This window comes from Dromiciops gliroides, chromosome 4, assembly GCF_019393635.1.
Source record: "Dromiciops gliroides isolate mDroGli1 chromosome 4, mDroGli1.pri, whole genome shotgun sequence".
Lineage (NCBI taxonomy): Eukaryota > Metazoa > Chordata > Mammalia > Microbiotheria > Microbiotheriidae > Dromiciops > Dromiciops gliroides.
The window spans coordinates 349,522,416-349,541,629 of NC_057864.1; the positions used below are offsets into that span (position 1 = coordinate 349,522,416).

Consider the following 19,214-nt stretch of genomic DNA (forward strand, 5'->3'; position numbering starts at 1 on the left):
CTGGAGTCAGGAGTACCTGAGTTCAAATCCGGCCTCAGACACTTAACACTTACTAGCTGTGTGACCCTGGGCAAGTCACTTAACCCCAATTGCCTCACTAAAAAAAAAAAAAAAAAAAAAAAAAAAGGTAAGAACAGTGATGCCACATTTCCTTAATGAGTGAATAGATGAAAAACAACAAAGGATATGACCATCACTCACTATTAACTCTCTAAGAGGCATCCTTCCCTAGCCTAGGAAAGGGTAGATTTTTCTGCTCCACAACTCAACTATACATAGAATTATAGATGTAGAACTGGGAAAGACCATCTAGTACAACACCTTCATTTTACAGTTGAGGAAACTGAGGCCCAGGGAGCTTAAGAGGTCTGTCCAAGGTCACACAGGTAGTAAGTATCAGAGATTATATTTGAAACTGAACCAATGACCAATGAACCAATGTATCTCCTTTCCCTAGGAAGGGGATCCTCGATGGCTGAGTATGATGACAGATTTTTTTCAGTGACTCCCTTGGTATTTTCACAACCATGACACAAGCTTGTTAAAATATATTCAACCCTGGGGGAAACGTAGCCAGCAAAACTCTATTGGCAGAGTGAAGATGGAGGGTGACTAAATTCCAATGTTGATTTCTGGGTACCTGCCAGGTGTGTGAGAAAGGTGAAATTGTGATGAAGTTGATACCTATAGAAAACTCATGTCACATTCAATTCTTCTATTTTTAATCCTTTCATCTATCCTCACATCAGAGACCTTCAAACATTTTTTATCCTATGAATCCTCTATACTTTACCCCTCCACTCCCCATTCTTCCCCTTTCCCCAAAAAGGCTATAGTTGATCCCTTCAGTACTGCTACAAAACAAGTGTTTTGATGTCTGTATAGGCAGTCTTCCTTGGAGACTTACAGGAAATTTTCAAAGACTGATAGGACTGTTTCTGCAGTCTGAGAAATATATAACCCTCCATAAGAGAGGGGCTTTAAAAATCAGAAGGGAAAAAGGGGAATGTTCTGAAACATTGTTCAAGTATTCTAACTACACATACAATATGCAAAACAACATTCCTCTCTGAAAGAATAGCCAATAGACACTCTGAGTTCTATCATCTTTTTTGTGGGCAAAGGGGGTTAAGTGACTTGTCCAGGGTTACACAACTAGTAAATGTGAGGCGTCTGATGCTTTATTTGAATTCAGGTCCTCCTGAATCCAGGGCTGGGGCTTTATCCACTGCTCCACCTAGCTGCCCCTCTATCACATTTTAAAAGATCATCACTTTAAAGTTTGAAGACTCTTTAGAGGCCCCCAAGTCCAGTCTTCACTTTATACACAAGGAAATGGAGATTGATAGTGGTTAAGTGACTTGACTAAGATCATACTGGTAACAAAGTATATAGGTAGGATTTGATCCTGTGTTTCTTTCCACTGAATTATGCTGCTTCTTTTAGCTTAAATCCTTCACCTCCTAAATATGCAGCATAGTCAAAGTTAGAATAAACACAATATGCATCTTTCTACTATTTATTTTAGCTAGGTAGTTCAGTGGATAGAGTGCTGGGCCTGGAGTCAGGAAGACCTGGATTCAAATCCAGCCTCAGATACTTACTAGCTATGTGACCCTGGCAAAGTCACTTAACCCTGTTTGTCTTCGTTTCCTCATCTGTAAAATGAGCTGGAGAAAGAAATGGCAAACCACTCCAGTATCTTTGCCAAGAAAACCCCAAATGGGATCACAAAGAGTCAGATATGACTGAAAACAATTAAACGAAAACCTGTATCTATAATGCATAATTGAGTACAAGATTTGTTCAACAACATTCATTCAAAATATACCAAATGTATACAGAGGGCCTTCTGTTTCCACATCAATGAACTACATGACACCAAAAGAGATTAAAAAATCTAATTGAAGATATGATCCTCATCCTCATGGAATTTATGGTATTGATATATTGGCTCAAGTTCACTGTTTCAAGTATACTTGTTTTGTCTCACTCAAAGACTGTAAGTTCTTTTTGATAGAGAATCAAGTTTTCTATTTCTTTTGTAGGCCCCACAAATTAATGAAGAACTGGTTACATGATAGGTGTTCATACTTCTTAATTACTCTTCTATTCTGGGCTAACCTCTTGGTTAAATTCAAGGACCTATTCTATTCACAGGATATTAAAACTGGGAGGGAAATTAAAATCATCTAATCCAGTGTCATCATTTTATAGTCAAGGAAATTGATCCCAGAAGGGTGAGATGGCTGACTCAAGGTCACACAGTGAGCTAGTGGAAACATTGGGATTAAGTGCTGTGTCTCCTGATTCCCAGTCTATGGCTCTTTCCTTGATTACCTTCCCTTTAGCTTGCTCATAAGATGGCCAATTAGTGCTTGCCCACTAGAGTGACGTGTAGAAAACACCACCACTCACACACAATCTGGATCTTTGCTTTTACTGATACATCAAAGTCCTAGTAAAGAAACTCTTGCTATCAATGCAGATCAGTCCTCTATCTGCAAATTATAGTCTTTAGAGGTGCTAGGGCACAGAGACCTTAAGCAATTTGCAAGAGTCATCATGCTAGGTTGTGCCAGAGACAGGATTGGAACTTTATTCTTCCTGACTCTAAAGCTGTCTCTTTCTTTTTATTAATAGGCCAAAATTCATTACTCTTCTCCCAATTGAGGAAACCATTTTTGTGTAGTAGAGGCTGCCTGAAAAGAGAGGATTCTCCTGGTGAGTCACTGAGCACTTGCCCCTTACATTCAGTTTATATGAAATTCCTGACTTGCTTTGTATCTTGGTTGTGTCATCACCTGAGCCACTGCTAGGTATTGTGACACTTTGAACAGGTATCCAAAAAGAGCATCCCCTATTTAGTTACATTCTGTCTTTCCCTAAAGAATGCAAGCATCCTGAGGACAAGGACCATTTCATTTTTGCCTTTTGATATCTAGCACCTAGCACAGTGCCTGATAAGTTTGTTGTTGTGTTGTTTCAATCATGTCTGACTCTTCATGATACTAGTAAGTGTCTGAGGCTATATTCAAACCTATGTATCCAAGCCCAGCACTCTATCCACTGGGCCCCCTAGCTGGAATAAGTGGTAGAGAGGTGCATATTGTGTTTTTTCTGACTTTAACAATGCTGTATATTTGGTGGGTGAAGATGCTCTATCTACTGTTCCTAGATGCCTAATACATAGTAGGCACTTAATAGATGCTTGTAGCTTGATTGATTGATTGGTATTTATGTCAAGCAGCAGGGAGCACACCTTCAGTTATGGCGAGTAAGACACTGACATCAGCCCACCACCATCTTTTAACTAATTATTCTTACTAAATAGATCTAAGTTCTGTTTTTCTCTGGTGCTATAAGATTGTAAGTACTGTCAACACTTTCCCAGTGTTTTCAATAGTGTCTGTCACCTAAGTGTTTAATAAATGCTTCTTGACTATTGCCCATCCCTCAAATTATGGCCTTTTATTCAAAATCAATTCATTCAACAAATTACAATTCTTATTCACACAATAAATCCCATTTTGATATGGTTTGTTTTTACACAGAAGCCATCATAAAAAGTTTAAGAGCAAGAGCTCAATAAATGGTCAAAGGATAAGATCACACAGTTCTCAAAAGGAGAAACCAAAAGTATTAACAACCACATGAAGAACTGCTCCAAAACATTAATGAGAAAAGAAATATAAATTACAACAACCTGTTTCTCCTCATATCCAGAACTGTGAAAAAAGATGACAAAATGTCACTGCTTGGGGAGGCGGGGGGGGGGGGGGCACCACTCTCCTGTTGAAAGGCAGATCCCCTGTTCATAGGTCTGTGAATGGGTCCAACCATAATGGAAAGCAAGTCAGAATTGTATTGGAGGGAGGGAGGACCCAAAGGTCTTACCATTGGGATTATATACCTCAAATAGAAGACAGAAAGGTCCCATATATATACCAAAGTATAAAAGTGGATAATGGATAAACACATTGTGGTAGATGAATGCAATACTGTTGTGCCATAAGAAATGATGGGTATGGGGAATTCAGAACAACATGGGAAGAGTTACATGAACCAATGGGGTATAAAGTATTAAGAATAAATAAATAAATAAATAAACACAGTAAGTTCAACATAAATGGGGTTGGACAATAAAATGGAATCAAATGTTGTATAACTAGGATAACTAATGCAGAGAGAAGAGATGAAAAAATGTACCTTCCTTCTTTCATTGGAGAGGTGGGGGGGGGGACTACGAATATTGAATGTTGCATATACTTGTCTTTCGTGGTTGATATGTTGCTTGGTTTTGCTGAATTGTTTTGGTTTTTTTAAATTTGTTTTATTTGTTACAAAATATGGCTCATGGGGCAGCTAGGTGGTGCAGTGGATAAAACACCAGCCCTGGATTCAGGAGAACCTGAGTTCAAATCCAGTCTCAGATACTTGACACTTGCTAACTGTGTGACCCTGAGCAAGTCATGTAGCCCTCATTGCCCTGCAAAACAAAACAAAATATGGCTGACTTGGTTGGAGGAAGGAATCATTCAGATTTGAATATAGCATAAGAACAAAAGATCTCAATAAAACTTTCTTTAGGTTGATCATCTTCCCTCAAACATGACAATATAAAATAAACACCTAACATAATACAGTTGTCTTGGAATTTGATATTCTGTCAATTACTTGAAATTATCATAGTTATACTTCACTGTATTAAGTATCAATATAATCAATCAAGTAAACAAAAATTCACCATCAATTTATGTATGTGTGAGCTATATTAGTGCACTAGTTGCAGTTTCTCCTTAAAAATCAAACTCTAGGGAAAATATATATGAGTGAACATTTTTTTTATTGGTATTGGTGCTAATAGACTTTAACTTACAAATCATTTCTCAGTGGCTCCAATATTCTTCCTGATTACACATAATATAAAACATCAAAATTGGAATGAGCTAAATAAAGCTAATGACCAAGAGTTAACATCTCCCAAATCAGAATTCCAAAAGCCCTAAAAAATGAAAAAGACAATTATCATATTCTTAACCATTCTACAAATATAAAATCTACATTTAGCTATTCCTATAGCTAATAATCTAGATTGCTTACATCATCATCTGATGGACACCTGCCTGGTAGCTCTTGAAATAATTTTTCCCTTAAAAGATTAGCAAGAAATGAAAAATCAGGGTCAACCTTAGGTATAAGCAGAACAAGCAACTGCCTAACATGATTGCTAAAACAACCATTTGCCCCATCTGACATGTCTAAAATTTCTCTGGTCAGAAATTCATATAATTAACACAAGAATTTGATATTTTAAAATGAAGATATTCTAGGAGGTGAGTAACAAGATGGAGATTTTAAGCTATGATCATTTGGGAATTTTTGCAATAAAGAGTACAATGTGTGATCAATAATAATGATAATGATAACAATCCACATTTGCATTGTACCGTATATGTTACTTATAAGCAATTAACTCATTAATTAATATGTAATATAAATTAGAAAAGCTGAAGTATTATTCCCATTTCACAGATAAGGAAGCTGAGACTCAGAGAGATGAAATGACAATTATAATTATACAGTTAGTCAGTGGTGGAGCCAAGACTCAAATTCAAGTCTTCTGACTCCAAGTTCAGTCAATATTATTTCCATTACTCTAAATTGCTTCTCCAGTAAACCATACTCCCAACTTTTCAATTTTGCTTTGGCCCAATTCTACTTAAACCTTATTGAAATTCAAGCAAGTCAACAGTACTAGACTCAAAGAATCCAAACATTGGAACGAATCTCTGATCCAGAGTGGATATAGATGGTACCTAATCCAAAATGTATATAGACAGAAATCCTTTCTATAATATTTCTGACAATGTTTCTGGTGATGAAGAAGGCAACTCAGTCCACTTGGGGGAGCTATAATTGTTAAGAAATTTTTTTCTGGGAGCAGCTAGGAGGTACAGTGGATAAAGCAACAGCCCTGGATTCAGGAGCACCTGAGTTCAAATCTGGCCTCAGACACTTGAAACAGTAGCTGTGTGACCTTGGGCAAGTCACTTAACCCTTATTGCCCGGGCCCCCCCCCAAATAAATTTTTTCTTACATCCTATCAAAATTTGCTAATCTGTAACTTTCTATAATTTTGCTAATCTATAACTATTACTCCTGGATCTGTCCTCTGAGGCACAGAAAAATTAGACTCACCTCTTTTCCACATTATAGCCCTTCAAATTTCTGAAAACATTTATTTTGTCTCTCTCTTAGTCCTTTATTCTTTCAGCTAAATAGCTCAATTTTCCTTCAACATGGCCTGTTTTAACTGCTTTTGTCAGTGGTTCAATGATCAGAAAACTAATATGAATGGGCTTGTGGGCTTTTGTAGTCAACATATTTATGTTCCCCTTATCACCATGGATAGTGGTGGGTTTATCACATTTGACAATAGACTATAGCCTTTAGTTGTTATTCAGTTATTTTCAGTTCAACTTTTCATGACTCCATTTGGGGTTTTCTTGGCAGAGATACTGGAATGGTTGTTTGTCATTCCCTTCTCCAGATCATTTTACAGATAAGGAAACTGAGGCAAATAGGATTAAGTAACTTACCCAGGGTCACACTAGTAAATATCTGAGGCTGGATTTGAACTCATGAAGATGAGTATTCTTGCCTCTAGGCCCTTTGTAGCCTATCATTTTTAAGATATATGACTTTAGTAGCTACTAAATCAATTATCACATACCCATAAAGTATCATACACTAATTTATACTGATCATGTGCTCTCAACTCTAGATTTAAAAAGATTTAAATTAAATATATACATTTTATTTGCTTTAGCAATGAAGGATTGATGTTGACACAGGAAACAGTCTAGTATAATATAAAGAGTACTCAATGGGCAGGCATCAGTTGATTTGAATTTGAGTCCCACCTTTGTTATTCCGTAACTGTGCAATCCAGACAAGTGACCTCATTGCTCAGGGCAGAATAATAACTAGGGTGATTTTATGGATGATAGGATCACAGACAGAGTTAGAAGGAACCTTAGAAATCATCAAGTTCAATGTCTTTGTTTTACAAATGAGGAAACAAAAGCATAGAAAGGTTAAATAATTTATCCACTGTCATATGGGTAGTAGGTTTCAGAGGAGGGATTTAAAGCCAGGTCTTCAGACTCCAGAGCCAATGGTATTTCCACTATATATACTGCCTAAGGCACCAAATTTAAAGGGCACCACAATTATGGGGGGCATTAACTGTATTTGTAGTTTTTAGGAGCATGGAAGCAGTTTAGCACCTAATTAGCAAGAATAATTCTTAAAAATAGAAATCTACAAGATGGCAGAATGGAAGGAGCTCCTTTTCACCTGTATCGTTTCTTTCCACAGTCTACCAATTAGAGGAGAGTATTCTGAGTCTCTCACATTTTTTCATGCCATAGAACAAGGGTGTACATTATGCTCTGGTTTCCACAACTATGAAGACTCCTAAAGTTAGATCAATCTCAGAGCCTATTTTTCTATAGGCAAAATGAAGGTTTTTAAATTTCTTCAAAAGCCCTTTCCATGGGGCAGCTAGATGGCACAGTGGTTAAAGCACCAGCCTTGGATTCAGGAGTACCTGAGTTCAAATCCGGCCTCAGACACTTGACACTTACTAGCTGTGTGACCCTGAGCAAGTCACTTAACCCCATTGCCTAAAAAAAAAAAGTCCCCTCCATTGCTAACATTCTATGTTTTTGTCTTTGATAATATTTGTTGTAGTTCATATCCTATGGGAATTTGCCACCGTGCAAATAGCACAGGTAGTAAATATTCCATCATTCAGTTTCTGGAGCCATACAGTGAACTGGGAGTAGCCCTTCCCCTCTCTTTCTGTAATAATCATTTTTATAAATGTCTCTATCAAGTCCAAAGTCCCCACTTCTCCCTATCTGGGATGAACTCATATAGAGTTTCATTGACAAAAGATAGTTCCAAGCAGCCAGTTCTCTGATGTGGAAAGGAAAACCATGGACATAAACCATGATGAGAGCAGAAAACTAGTGCAGCAGTGGAGGTCCATAGACTTCACCTTCAAAAATATTCCACCAGAAACAAGGCCAAGTTTCTCCTCTGACCCTCACTAGGATATAGATCAACAGTTCTCAAACTTTTTAGTCTCATGATCCCTGTACACTCTTAAAAATTCCTGAGGACTCTGAAGAGCTTTTGTTTATATGGGTCATAGATATCAATTTTTATTATATTAGAAAACAAAACACAAATGTTTAAATATTTAGTTATTGATTCATTAAAAAATAACAATAATGATCCCCCTACCTATTACTATAAGTAATTTTTATGAAAAATAACCACATTTTTCTTTAAAAATAGTGAGAAGAGTGGCAGTTTTACATATTTTTGCAAATCTCTTTAACGTCTATCCTAATAGAAGACAATAGGATTCTCATATCTGCTTCTGCATTCAATAGGTTGCGATATGATTTTTCATTAGAAGCATATGAAGAAAATCTTGTCTCACACAGATATGTAGTTAGAAAAGGGAAGAGAATTTTAATAGGCAAATAACATCTTGACTTCTCAGGCTGTCTTGGAAAGGGTTTCCAAAACCCCTGGTCATACAAGGACCACACTTTGAGAACTGTCAAATAAATCACTATAAAAACCTTTTGGGGAAAACTCATCTGTATTCTAACACAAATTTAAGTAATATATTAATCTTGTATAACTCACTCAAACCTGATGAGAGACCATGAGGCCAACATTTCTAATAAATACTTGTGGATTTATGGCCAAATGGTGTCCAGTCAACATTGTACCTGTGGATGAAGTGCAGTTGTTCTAAGTAGACAGAGCCTTGTGAAATATCTACACAGATGTTCATGAGGTCATGCAAAGAGAGAGCAAGACCTCAGAACTGCAGGAAATGAAGAGAAACAACTTCTGAGATTACACAGAGAGAGAGAGAGGGGGGGGGGGGGAGAGAAATTCCTAAAAAGGATTTGGTGATTGACTATGAGAATGCAAATAAGAAGGGAATGATTGATTCACCAAATAACCACAATTTGTGCCAACAGATTATGATTATAGCTAGGATTTATATAGCACTTTAAGGTTTTCACAGCACTTTACATATGTAAACTCATTTGGTCCTCAACAACTCTGTGAGGTAAATGCTATTATCTTCCCTATTTTGCAAATGAGGAAATTGAGACAGAGAGGTTAAGTGACTTCCCTAGGGTCACATAGCTAGGAGGTCTTAAGGCTGGCTTTGAACTTGGCTCTAAATAATGGTCAAGCTGTTAACCATGCTCTAAATCTATGGTCCTATGATCCCAATTAGGTCCCCTCATGAATAATTCCAAAACTCAAGGTATATTTTTGTTTGTTCTTATACTCTCAGTATAGCTATCACATTTATATACTGTAGTACTTGATTGTATTGTTATTGATAATCCATAAGATAAATGATAGTAGGTGTAGTTTCTTATCTTATACTTCTGATGTAAAAATAAGTGAGATGGGGGACAGCTAGGTGGTGCAGTGGATAGAGCACAGGTACTGGAGTCAGAAGTATCTGAGTTCAAATCCAGCCTCAGAAACTTGACACTTACTAGCTGTGTGACCCTGGGCAAGTCACAACCCCAATTGCCTCACCAAAAAAATAAAAAGTGAGATGAGACAGATCCTTCTTTTTCCAAGCTATATGGCATTAGTCTATCATGGTACTTGGGCTACTTCTCTTCAAAGGAGTAACTAGCACTAGGAGAATGACTTGAGTACCTATATTTTCGGAGTGTACTTCCTTCCTAGGAAGGTGTTTTTCCTCTCCATGATGATCACCAGCTCTGTGTCTTGTCTCAGTCTTCTGCTGGTCCATGTCATTGCAGTGGAACCATCATCCTCAGAGTCCTGTCACTATAGCAAACCTTCCCCCTCCCACTTAGACCTACCTCTCTTTCAATTCACAAGAGGGCAAGAGCTAAACCATCTCTCTCTCAGCATGAATGTATGATCAGATTGTCCTCTGAACCATCATCAAACCCAAACCCTAATTCCAACTGTTTTTGACCCAAGTGAAAACATTTTCTAGTTATGGCTCTGCTTCTCTTACTTTATCTTCTTTATTTTCATGTCTGAAATATAAATTAAGCAAGTGCAGGCACCATCACCTACATTTTACAAATGAGCAAAGTATCCTATGAAGGGATTAAGTGCCTTCTCCAAGTACACGTGAAAAACTTGGACAGATCCCTTACAGAGTTCAAGAAACCAGTACTTTGAATGTCAAGGCACTCTGCTGCTCTTGAAAAAAAAATAAGTAGTAGGCTCACATTTCTTCAAAATGTCAGAAATGTGAGCTCAGATTAGAATTTATAATTCCTAATTCCCCTTAGCCATTACTTCATAATTTCTCTGATTGCTGAAATAGCTTGATGCCCATAGGTAGTTTCCATTGCTTCAAATTCATTTCTAGGGGTGGTGTGCATGAGTGGGACTGCCAAATGGGCCTGATCTAGTGAGTACCTGAAAGCAAAGCAGGAGCACATTACAGAAAGGTCTGGAGAAGACAGCATGGCAGAGTGAGTGGAAAGAACACAAGGCTATCTATCATCCTGGAGACCCTGATGAGACATTTAACCTCTCTGGGCTTCAGTTTCCTCATTTATAAAGTGAGAGAGTTGGGCTGGATGACCTACATAATCCCTCCCCAATCAATGTAATGTGTGAGTTCAAACATTAACCAGCTTTCAGACTTCTGACTTTATATATACCAACATGAGATTTTGAGAGGCAGGAAACAAAGTCAATGGGTAAACCCAAATTATCTCCAATTCAAGAACAACACCATGAACCATATTTTCTACCATTGTTGTGTGTGCTTTGCATTAGTATGTGAGAAGGGCTCCTCCTTCCATCAGTTCCCAGATAATAATATATTGGGATTCACTGAACAAATTTTTGACTTGTTTCAGAATATTAGAATGAACAGACTTGCTAAGGAGATTCAGGCACAGGTCATTCTCATAAAATAAAAATAAAATCCCAGCCTCCAGGAGCTATTTAAAACACCTTAATTTTCTCTGAAGAGTATATTTCAGCATCCCCAAGAACTGATTTGTTTCCTTTATAAATGAAAGCCTTTGCAACACACTGTTCTTGTTCTGATATCCTTAAAGAGGTATATGGCACCCCCTAGTGATCACTAGGTGTTTATTTTTTTTAAATGTTTTTTTAAAAAAGAAAGAAATGTTGATTACTTAGAAGAAATCACAACTTTGGCCAAATATTTCAATATTTAGAAGAGAAAAATGCATTTTTGAGTTTTCCTAATACCTTTCATTCCAGGATCTTGAAAAGCAAGGTCTCTTTAGTTCTTAAAAATATGAAGTGTATCCATATTTTTGTCATCATTTTATAGAAGGGCTAGGAGACTTTCCCAAAATATGAAAGCAAGCAAAAGAGCAGTAATATTCATTCCTTCATGTTTCTAAATAGGATTAGAATTTATAATTCCTAATTCCCCTTAGCTATTACTTCATAATTTCTCTGATTGCTGAAATAGCTTGATGCCCGCAGGTATTATCCATTGATTCAAATTCATTTCTAGAGGTGGTGTGTGTGTGTGTGTGTGTGTGTGTGTGTGTGTGTGTGTGTGTGTGTGTGTGTGTGTGACTGCCAACATATTACTGTTTATAGAAATCTTGCAACAAAGCTCTAGCTAGCATAGGGCAAATAGAGCTTTGCTTTCAGGCATTGATATCCTGGGGGAAGGAAGAAGAATAGTTCCATTCCAGGGTGAGGGGTAGGCATTCTTTTTCCTCAGGATTGTTTCAGTCTTAATTACCACATAGTTCAACTATACTGGGACCATAATCCTTAGACTCCCTTTAATCTGGCCCATCTCTGGGCACTCCTGTAGTGATAAAGATCAGACTTCTTACTCTCTCTGTAAAACTGTGCTTGTAGTCCGAATATTTTCTGTGCCACTATCTCTCTGCCGACCACTGCCCTTTCCTCCCTCAGTTTCAATTATTTTTTCACCAGGTGAAAAAAGTTTCCTGGTTATAACTCTACCTTGCAGATGACCATCACTCTTAAATTTTTACCAGCAGCATCTATGCTTACTAGTGCACTCTTGGACTATCTTTTCCTTTTTTTTTTCTTGTTATTTATTATTTATTTCTCTTTTCCCCCCATTATTTCATTAGTTTAAGGAAACACAGAACCATGCTAACAGTTCAATATCTTCAGAAGTTCAACACAAAACCAAATTCTCCTTCCAGCTAATGAAAGCACAAAAGAAGGAGGGACAAAGTCAATGGGATTTCAATTCTTTTAGGCCTGCCAAGTGATTTCTTCCAGGCAAAGAACATTCCCCAGTTTCCTGCCATGTTAATTATTGGTGTGCTCTATTGTTTCAATTCACTTAAGATATGAAAAATTATCCAATACACAGATAACTCAACAGGTTTCCCAAATTTGTCAAAGGAAACTAGTTTCAGAACTGTTACCTCATCAGGTATGGCTTCTTCAGGAAGTCAGCCTTCTCCTGGTCTGTTGAGCCTTTCTTTAGAGCTTGCTCAATATAAGATCAAATGACTAGTTAGTGTAACTTGATCACTATCAGTAACTTACCCTGATGGAAGTATAATGGATTAATGTCAATCCTTCTTTGTAAAACCCATGCTTAAAGCAAAAGGAAAGTTTGCTTAAGAAAGCATATTGAGCTAAGAGAAAAAAAAGAAAAGACATTTCAGTTAAAATGCCTGGTATTTTGTACTAAGTATACCAAAAGGAATTAATTGTAAAGATACCAGGTTTGGTTGTTAGCTGGTCATTTCTTAATTTTAAAAACTTTACCATCCTTTTGCAATACACAGATCCTTGGTAAAGAACTCTTCTAAAGTCAATTAAATTCAAATCAGCAACTATTATTAATTGCCTTCCCTGTTGAAGGAACTGAGCTAAGCACTAGCAACTCAAACCCACCTGTTTTCCCCAAAATTAGAATATGATGAGAAAAGCAATATTTTTTTATTTTAAATTTTACTTCTCTAAAATAACCTACATAGCAGGATAACTACTGTGACAGTAGTATGGAATAGTGGATCAAGTGTTAAAACCAAAGTCAGGAAAACTTGGATTCAAATATTGCCTCTGTATATTACCTTGAGTAAGTTATTTAACCTTTCATGGGCCTCAGTTTAACTTCCCTCTAAAATAAAGGGACCAGATGGCTATCTGGTTTTCCTGCTATGTTGTCCTAGGTATTGAAATTCCCTTTTTTAATCAATTTTGTAAAACTGAGATTCCTTCTGGCTCTAAATCTGTGATCTACTTACTAGCTGTGTGACCATGGACAAGTCATTTCCACTAAGCATCATGTAACTCATGCCCAAATTCACTTAGCTAATAAGTAGAAGATTTAGGGTTTGATTCTAAAATTTCTGACTTTAAATCCAATGTTCTTACCACTATACCACACTACCTCTCAGATACAAACAGTTGAACCCAGAAAAAAGCATATATCTCCAGAAGGATCCCATAGAGTAAGAATTTTAGAAACCATTGGTAGGAGATGATGATATACCTCAGCATTTGGCCCTTTAGGTGCCCTTCAGAGTATGTCATGACTTTTGACATTTGATTAGGGTTAGCCACATGCTTGCGTTTTCCATTCATAAAACATTTTTGTTTTTTTGAAGAATGTGACTTCCTGTGAGCTTACCTGGAGCTAGCCTCTCTCCTGTCCCTGATAATTCCTCTCAGTAAAGAATGTTTATTGTTGTTGTTTAATTGTTTTTCAGACATGTCTGACTCTTAGTGACCCCCATATGGGGTTTTCTTGGCAAAGACACTAGAGTAGTTTACACCCTCCCGGTGCTCATCTGTCCACTTTAGGATGGAAAGCAATATATCCTAAGGAGGATGTATTGCTATTCAAACTACAATTTGAACAAACAGGAGGAAAGGAGGCAGACTTTTGAACAATGTTTGTTGAATAATACATTCTTCTAGGTCCTCAACCACCATCCCCAAAGTGCGGTGTAACAATAACAACATTGCTACATACTGAATGACATAACATGCATTAGCCAGTCCTACTCCAGCCAGTCCTTCAGTTCAGTCAACTCATTTCATTAACAAAATGTGTTGCTTCATCCTGGAGAGTTGTTTTTTCTTCTTTAATCTTCTATATCTAGCTGCAAAAGAAAAATGAGGAATTTCATGCTCAAATGAAAATGAAGATATGAGGCAAGTTTTCTTTTAGGACACTGAGTCTATAATACCAGCAAAATTATTAAAATATATATTTAATACTAAATATCAACAGAAACTATTAGAATATATAATACTAAAAATCACCAGATATTATTAGAATACATTTAATACTTAAATATCAACAGAAATTATGAGACTATACACTTAATAATAAATGTTGATATGCATAGATTTTTTTTGAGCAGGGAGCCTCTAGATCTATAATTTTATTAGTTATGGGTAACCTCCTCTGTGAAAACTCCCTCCACCAATGAAGACGGATAATTCATTTGTACCTTTTATTTAGTCTTAGAGAGTTGTTTGGAGATTTAGAGGTTAAGTGTCTTGCCCATGGATGTACTCCATGTATGTGTCAAAGATAGGACTTGAATACAGGCCTTGCTTTCCCCAAGACCTTTTCTCTGTTATGACATATTGACTCTCAGAAATCAGAATCACTGAACAAAATAAGAGAACCTGATTGAAAACTTTGCTCTGAAGAGAAAATACAATCCAGTGTAAGCACACACACACACACACACACACACAAACGGGGGAAGTGGGAGTGAGGGGTACTACCTCCCTGGACCTTGGCTTCTTAATCTGTAAAATGAAGGGGAATTACACCAGACGGCCTCTTAGGTCCTATCCAGCTTTAAATCTATGATTTTATGATCATTCTAAGTCCACAAGATTGGTGGGATGGGGAATGTCTTCTTTTGGTGCTATACCACTTAGATCACATGATCAGCACTGATGTCAATGTATCAGAGATCTGTAATTTCATCCCTGTAAGAACTGTCCGTTGAGGAAAGCAATCTATGGCTCAGAAGACAGTCTTAGACAGACACCTGAGGCTCTTAGGAGGTTACATTATGTGCCTATGATCATGCTGGTAAATGTCAGAGGAAAAGATCCAACCAGGAATTTCAGCACCTGGAGCAAATTCATTTGGGGGTGAAAGATGGGGATAGTGTGGAACAGAGACTCAGGACACCCTGAAGACAGGACACTGCCACTGCCACTGCCACTCATCCCAGCCTCTCTGCTTGACATGGTTCCCCATGCCTGACAGGATGCAAGCAAAGTGGCAGGACAAGGTGGCTTTGAGAGAGAAGCATGATGGCAGCAGGACCCCAAAGGACAAGGAAAGGTTAATTTTCTCCCAAGGGCCTTGGTATCCAAGGGGGCACACTCATTCCACATGGTAGGCCTTCCTTTGCTGAATTTACTAGGGGAAGCTTGCTCCCCTCTTCCACAGAGGGTTTACCCCCAATCCATTTTTGCTTGCTAGGACAAAACAACAATTGCTCCAGGATGGTTACAGTTCGAATTAAAGGCACGACCTATTCCTGCTTCCAGATCTAACACTCTCTTCACAGCATTGCACTGACTCATGGTTAGCACTGCACATACATTATCTCCCACCTCAGAGAACATCACATAATGAATGGTAAAATAATGAAAGATATAAAGCCACACCATTTTACACCATTTACACCATTCCCAACTTTGAATTCTCTTCCCACCCAAATCCTACTTGTCCTTCAAGGCCAAATATAAGTCCCACCTCCTCAGTGAAGCCATTTCTGACTTCCTTCTTCTTCCTTTATGCACATGCTACTTCTATCATTCATTAATTACTTTAACCTACTGACTATGAGCATATTAAGCCTAGTACTATATCATGTATTGCTGCATTATATTCTTATTTAATTCCCCATGTTATCATAGCCTTGTCTCTCCAACTAAAAGGTAAAGGTAGCATGCTACATTTTTTATATCCCCCTTGGTGTCTAGTACTACCAGTACACAGTAAGTACCCAATAAATATTTGCTGTACAATGTCAGTTGTCCATCATAGAGTTCACATACTCTAAGACATAGTATAAAGCTAAGATACTGATCAGGACACTTGAGAAAAGCACTTGGGCATTATATATACTCTCAGTATAAGAAAAGATATCAATACTTCATTTCCAAGTGGATTGCAATTATATGTGTAAAAATATTGCTGCTAAGAGAAAACGAGAGGCAGCCTGGCATAATGGTTAGAAAATTGGCCTTGGAAGACCTTGGAAATCCTGTTCTTAAGTCCAGCCTTTGATACAAATTGGTTGTGTGACCCTGGGCAACTCATTTAACTTCTCAATGCCCCCCCCCAGACATTTCTATGACTTTAAATTACAGAACAGGTGTAGGATTTTCCAGGGTGGATCCAAGATGGTGGAGGAAAGGCAGTAAGCTCTCAAAACTCACAACACGATCATGACCAAAAAACCTCCAAATAATTCCATAGGACAATTCCTTGAGCAGCAAAACCCACAAAAAGAACAGGCTGGGATAATTTTACAGCCAAATATGGCTTAGAAGGTCGGCAGGAAAGGGCAGTTGTGCCAGAGCATAAGTGGAGCCCAACCCCACAGTCACACTGACAGAGATCCATTCCCAGGCAGGCCAAGTCAGGGAAAAAGGCCCCCAGAGCCTCTTAATCAGCTGCAGCACCACTGTCATCTGGAACCAAGCTTATGGTCTGGTGAGAGGGCTGAGTGGTTAGCCAGGGAGAGATTACAGGGGTTTCTGCTGGTGCTGAGGTGGAACTTGGGTGTTTTACCCCTACTGGGAACCAGGAAGTATGCTTGAGTGGCAGTGGCCTGGGTAAGGGAAGGGCACAGGCTTGTCAGAGCTAACAACCACAGAACACAAAGTTTTACTGTATGGTTAATTAGCAAGTTGGCCTGGGGTTATGTACAGACCAGGGAACAGGCCAGGCAAGTGAATAACCTGCCCCTCCTTAAATCATACTACCTGGGACCCCCTGAAGTTTGGGACAGTGCAGCCTGGAAACAGTGCTCCATTTTAAGGAGTGAAAAGTCAAGTAAAAGATAGGCAAGATGAGCAGACAGAGAAAGGTGAGCACCATAGAAAGTTTCTTTAGTGACAAGGAAGATCAAGGTGCACCCTCAGAAGAGGATGGCTGGACTTAAGAACAGGATTTCCAAGGTCTTCCAAAGCCAATTTTCTAACCATTATGCCAGGCTGTCTCTCATTTTCTCTTAGAAGCAATATTTTTACACGTATAATTGCAATCCACTTGGAAATGAAGTATTGATATCTTTTCTTATACTGAGAGTATATATAATGCCCAAGTGCTTTTCTCAGCGCTCCTACATCCAAAGCTTCTAAGAAAAATATGAATTGGTCTCAGGCCATAGAGGCGCTCAGAAAGAACTTTGAAGATAAAGTAAGAGAGGTAGAGGAAAAAATGGAAAGAGAAGTGAGATACAGGAGGGTCATAAAAAAGGTGAATAACTTGAAAAGCCAAATTGACCAAATGGAAAAGAACAGGCGTAGCCTTGGTAGAGGGAATTTCTTCAATAGGTGTTTCCTATACTAATATATCTATATCTGAAAAGGAGAACCTCAACACATGAGGCAAATTTCAAAAAAAATATTGAAATTCATTTTCATTTACCTAACCCTGCCTCATGTGTGTACATCTCTCCTAATAAAAGCACTTACATTTACAACCCTTATCTCTCTATCCCCATGATAGATAGTATCATGAAAGGCAGGCTCATTAAAAACACACACACACACACACACACACACACACACACACACACACACACACACACACACACACACACGAACACCTTTGATAATGAGTAAAGAGCCTTGGCTTTTCAGTCCAGAGAAAGTCAGATACCCCATGTGTCTGTAATGTCTCATGTTATTTCCATACTCCTATGAGTTGGATGAGTGAAGGTGAGGGAATAGACAAGCAAAGGACGACAGATGAAGGATTCTCCTAGGTGATCTTCCTTCCCCATAGGAAAGCACACAAGCATTCACGTCTCTATATGCCAAATGCCAAATAGACTGCAGTCATATGCGTAATTCTGGAGAGACTGGCTTAGTGGTATAAGCATCAGCTGTGCAATACTTAGACTCACTGGAACCACAGGCTAAAAGCCTGCCAAAGTCAGCTGAAGCTCTCAGTTAGCTGAATGGAGTGCCATACAATTTATCAGATGGAATCTTTCAGATTAAATATCTCAACTCAAGATTCTGTCTGCCCTGAAGGCTTGCTAAAGATTCCATGAGGCTTTGGAAGAGGAGCAGAGAACAAGAGGCCAGGGTGAAATATCTCTGACCTCTCAGAGCGTCTGCCTTACCCCTATAGCTATCAGCTTACTATTTTAGCCATCCCCTAAAAGTGACATGTATTTATAAACAAAATAGGTCACCTCCTCTAAAGCCTGCAATGAAGAGGGACTTTCTAGTAAGTCAAACTTCCTTTGTGCAAAATAGGGAATTCTCTCAAAGACGCTTTGAATCAAGATTAATTCTGATATATGATCATCACCTTCAGCTGATTATAAATTTTACAATTCCAGAGTTGCAAGAAACCTTAGAGATCATTTATTTCCTTATTTTACAGAACAGGAAACAGGCCAAATAAGTGAATGCCCTGGATCACCCCAGGAGATACAAATCTTTCCTATCAGAACATCCTCCTAGACTTCCAGGGGATTTAAACTATGCACCTTCAAAAATAAAAATATAAAGCCTTTAGAATCACTGCACTGATTCAAAAATAATGGTTAAAGGCATTTAGACTTCACAAAATTCCTGACAAAGAATAGCTCAGAAAGGGGCTAAAAGAAACATGTCAAAAGCTTAAAGAATGAGGGAAGGTAACCCATGGGGAATAAGGGGTTTTCTGTAAAATAGTTGTGTGCAGAGTAATTTTTAAATCTGGGCTGCATTCAGAGAGATTGTTTGTCCTGAGAGTTTTTAACTCACCTTCTATTTAATCTTTTAATTTTTTTTAATGTAGAGGAGATAATCTTTTACCAACCCTCCCTCCCCTCAAACCTAGAATATAATCACAAGGTGTTAATGAGGCCATAAACTAGCTGTCAAGATACATCTTAGTATGGTGCATG

General features: G+C 38.1%; 1 protein-coding gene across 1 annotated transcript in view; it reads right to left on the reverse strand.

Annotated features, from left to right (window-relative positions):
* Positions 1–19,214, reverse strand: part of ROS1 (ROS proto-oncogene 1, receptor tyrosine kinase) — a 140,589-nt gene that overhangs the window by 15,321 nt on the left and 106,054 nt on the right. The window contains 7 exon segments of the mRNA XM_044003473.1: positions 4,880–5,006; positions 6,619–6,630; positions 7,798–7,823; positions 7,825–7,986; positions 8,817–8,914; positions 10,866–10,995; positions 12,513–12,576. Of these exon segments, the coding sequence (XP_043859408.1) occupies positions 4,880–5,006; positions 6,619–6,630; positions 7,798–7,823; positions 7,825–7,986; positions 8,817–8,914; positions 10,866–10,995; positions 12,513–12,576 (619 nt within the window).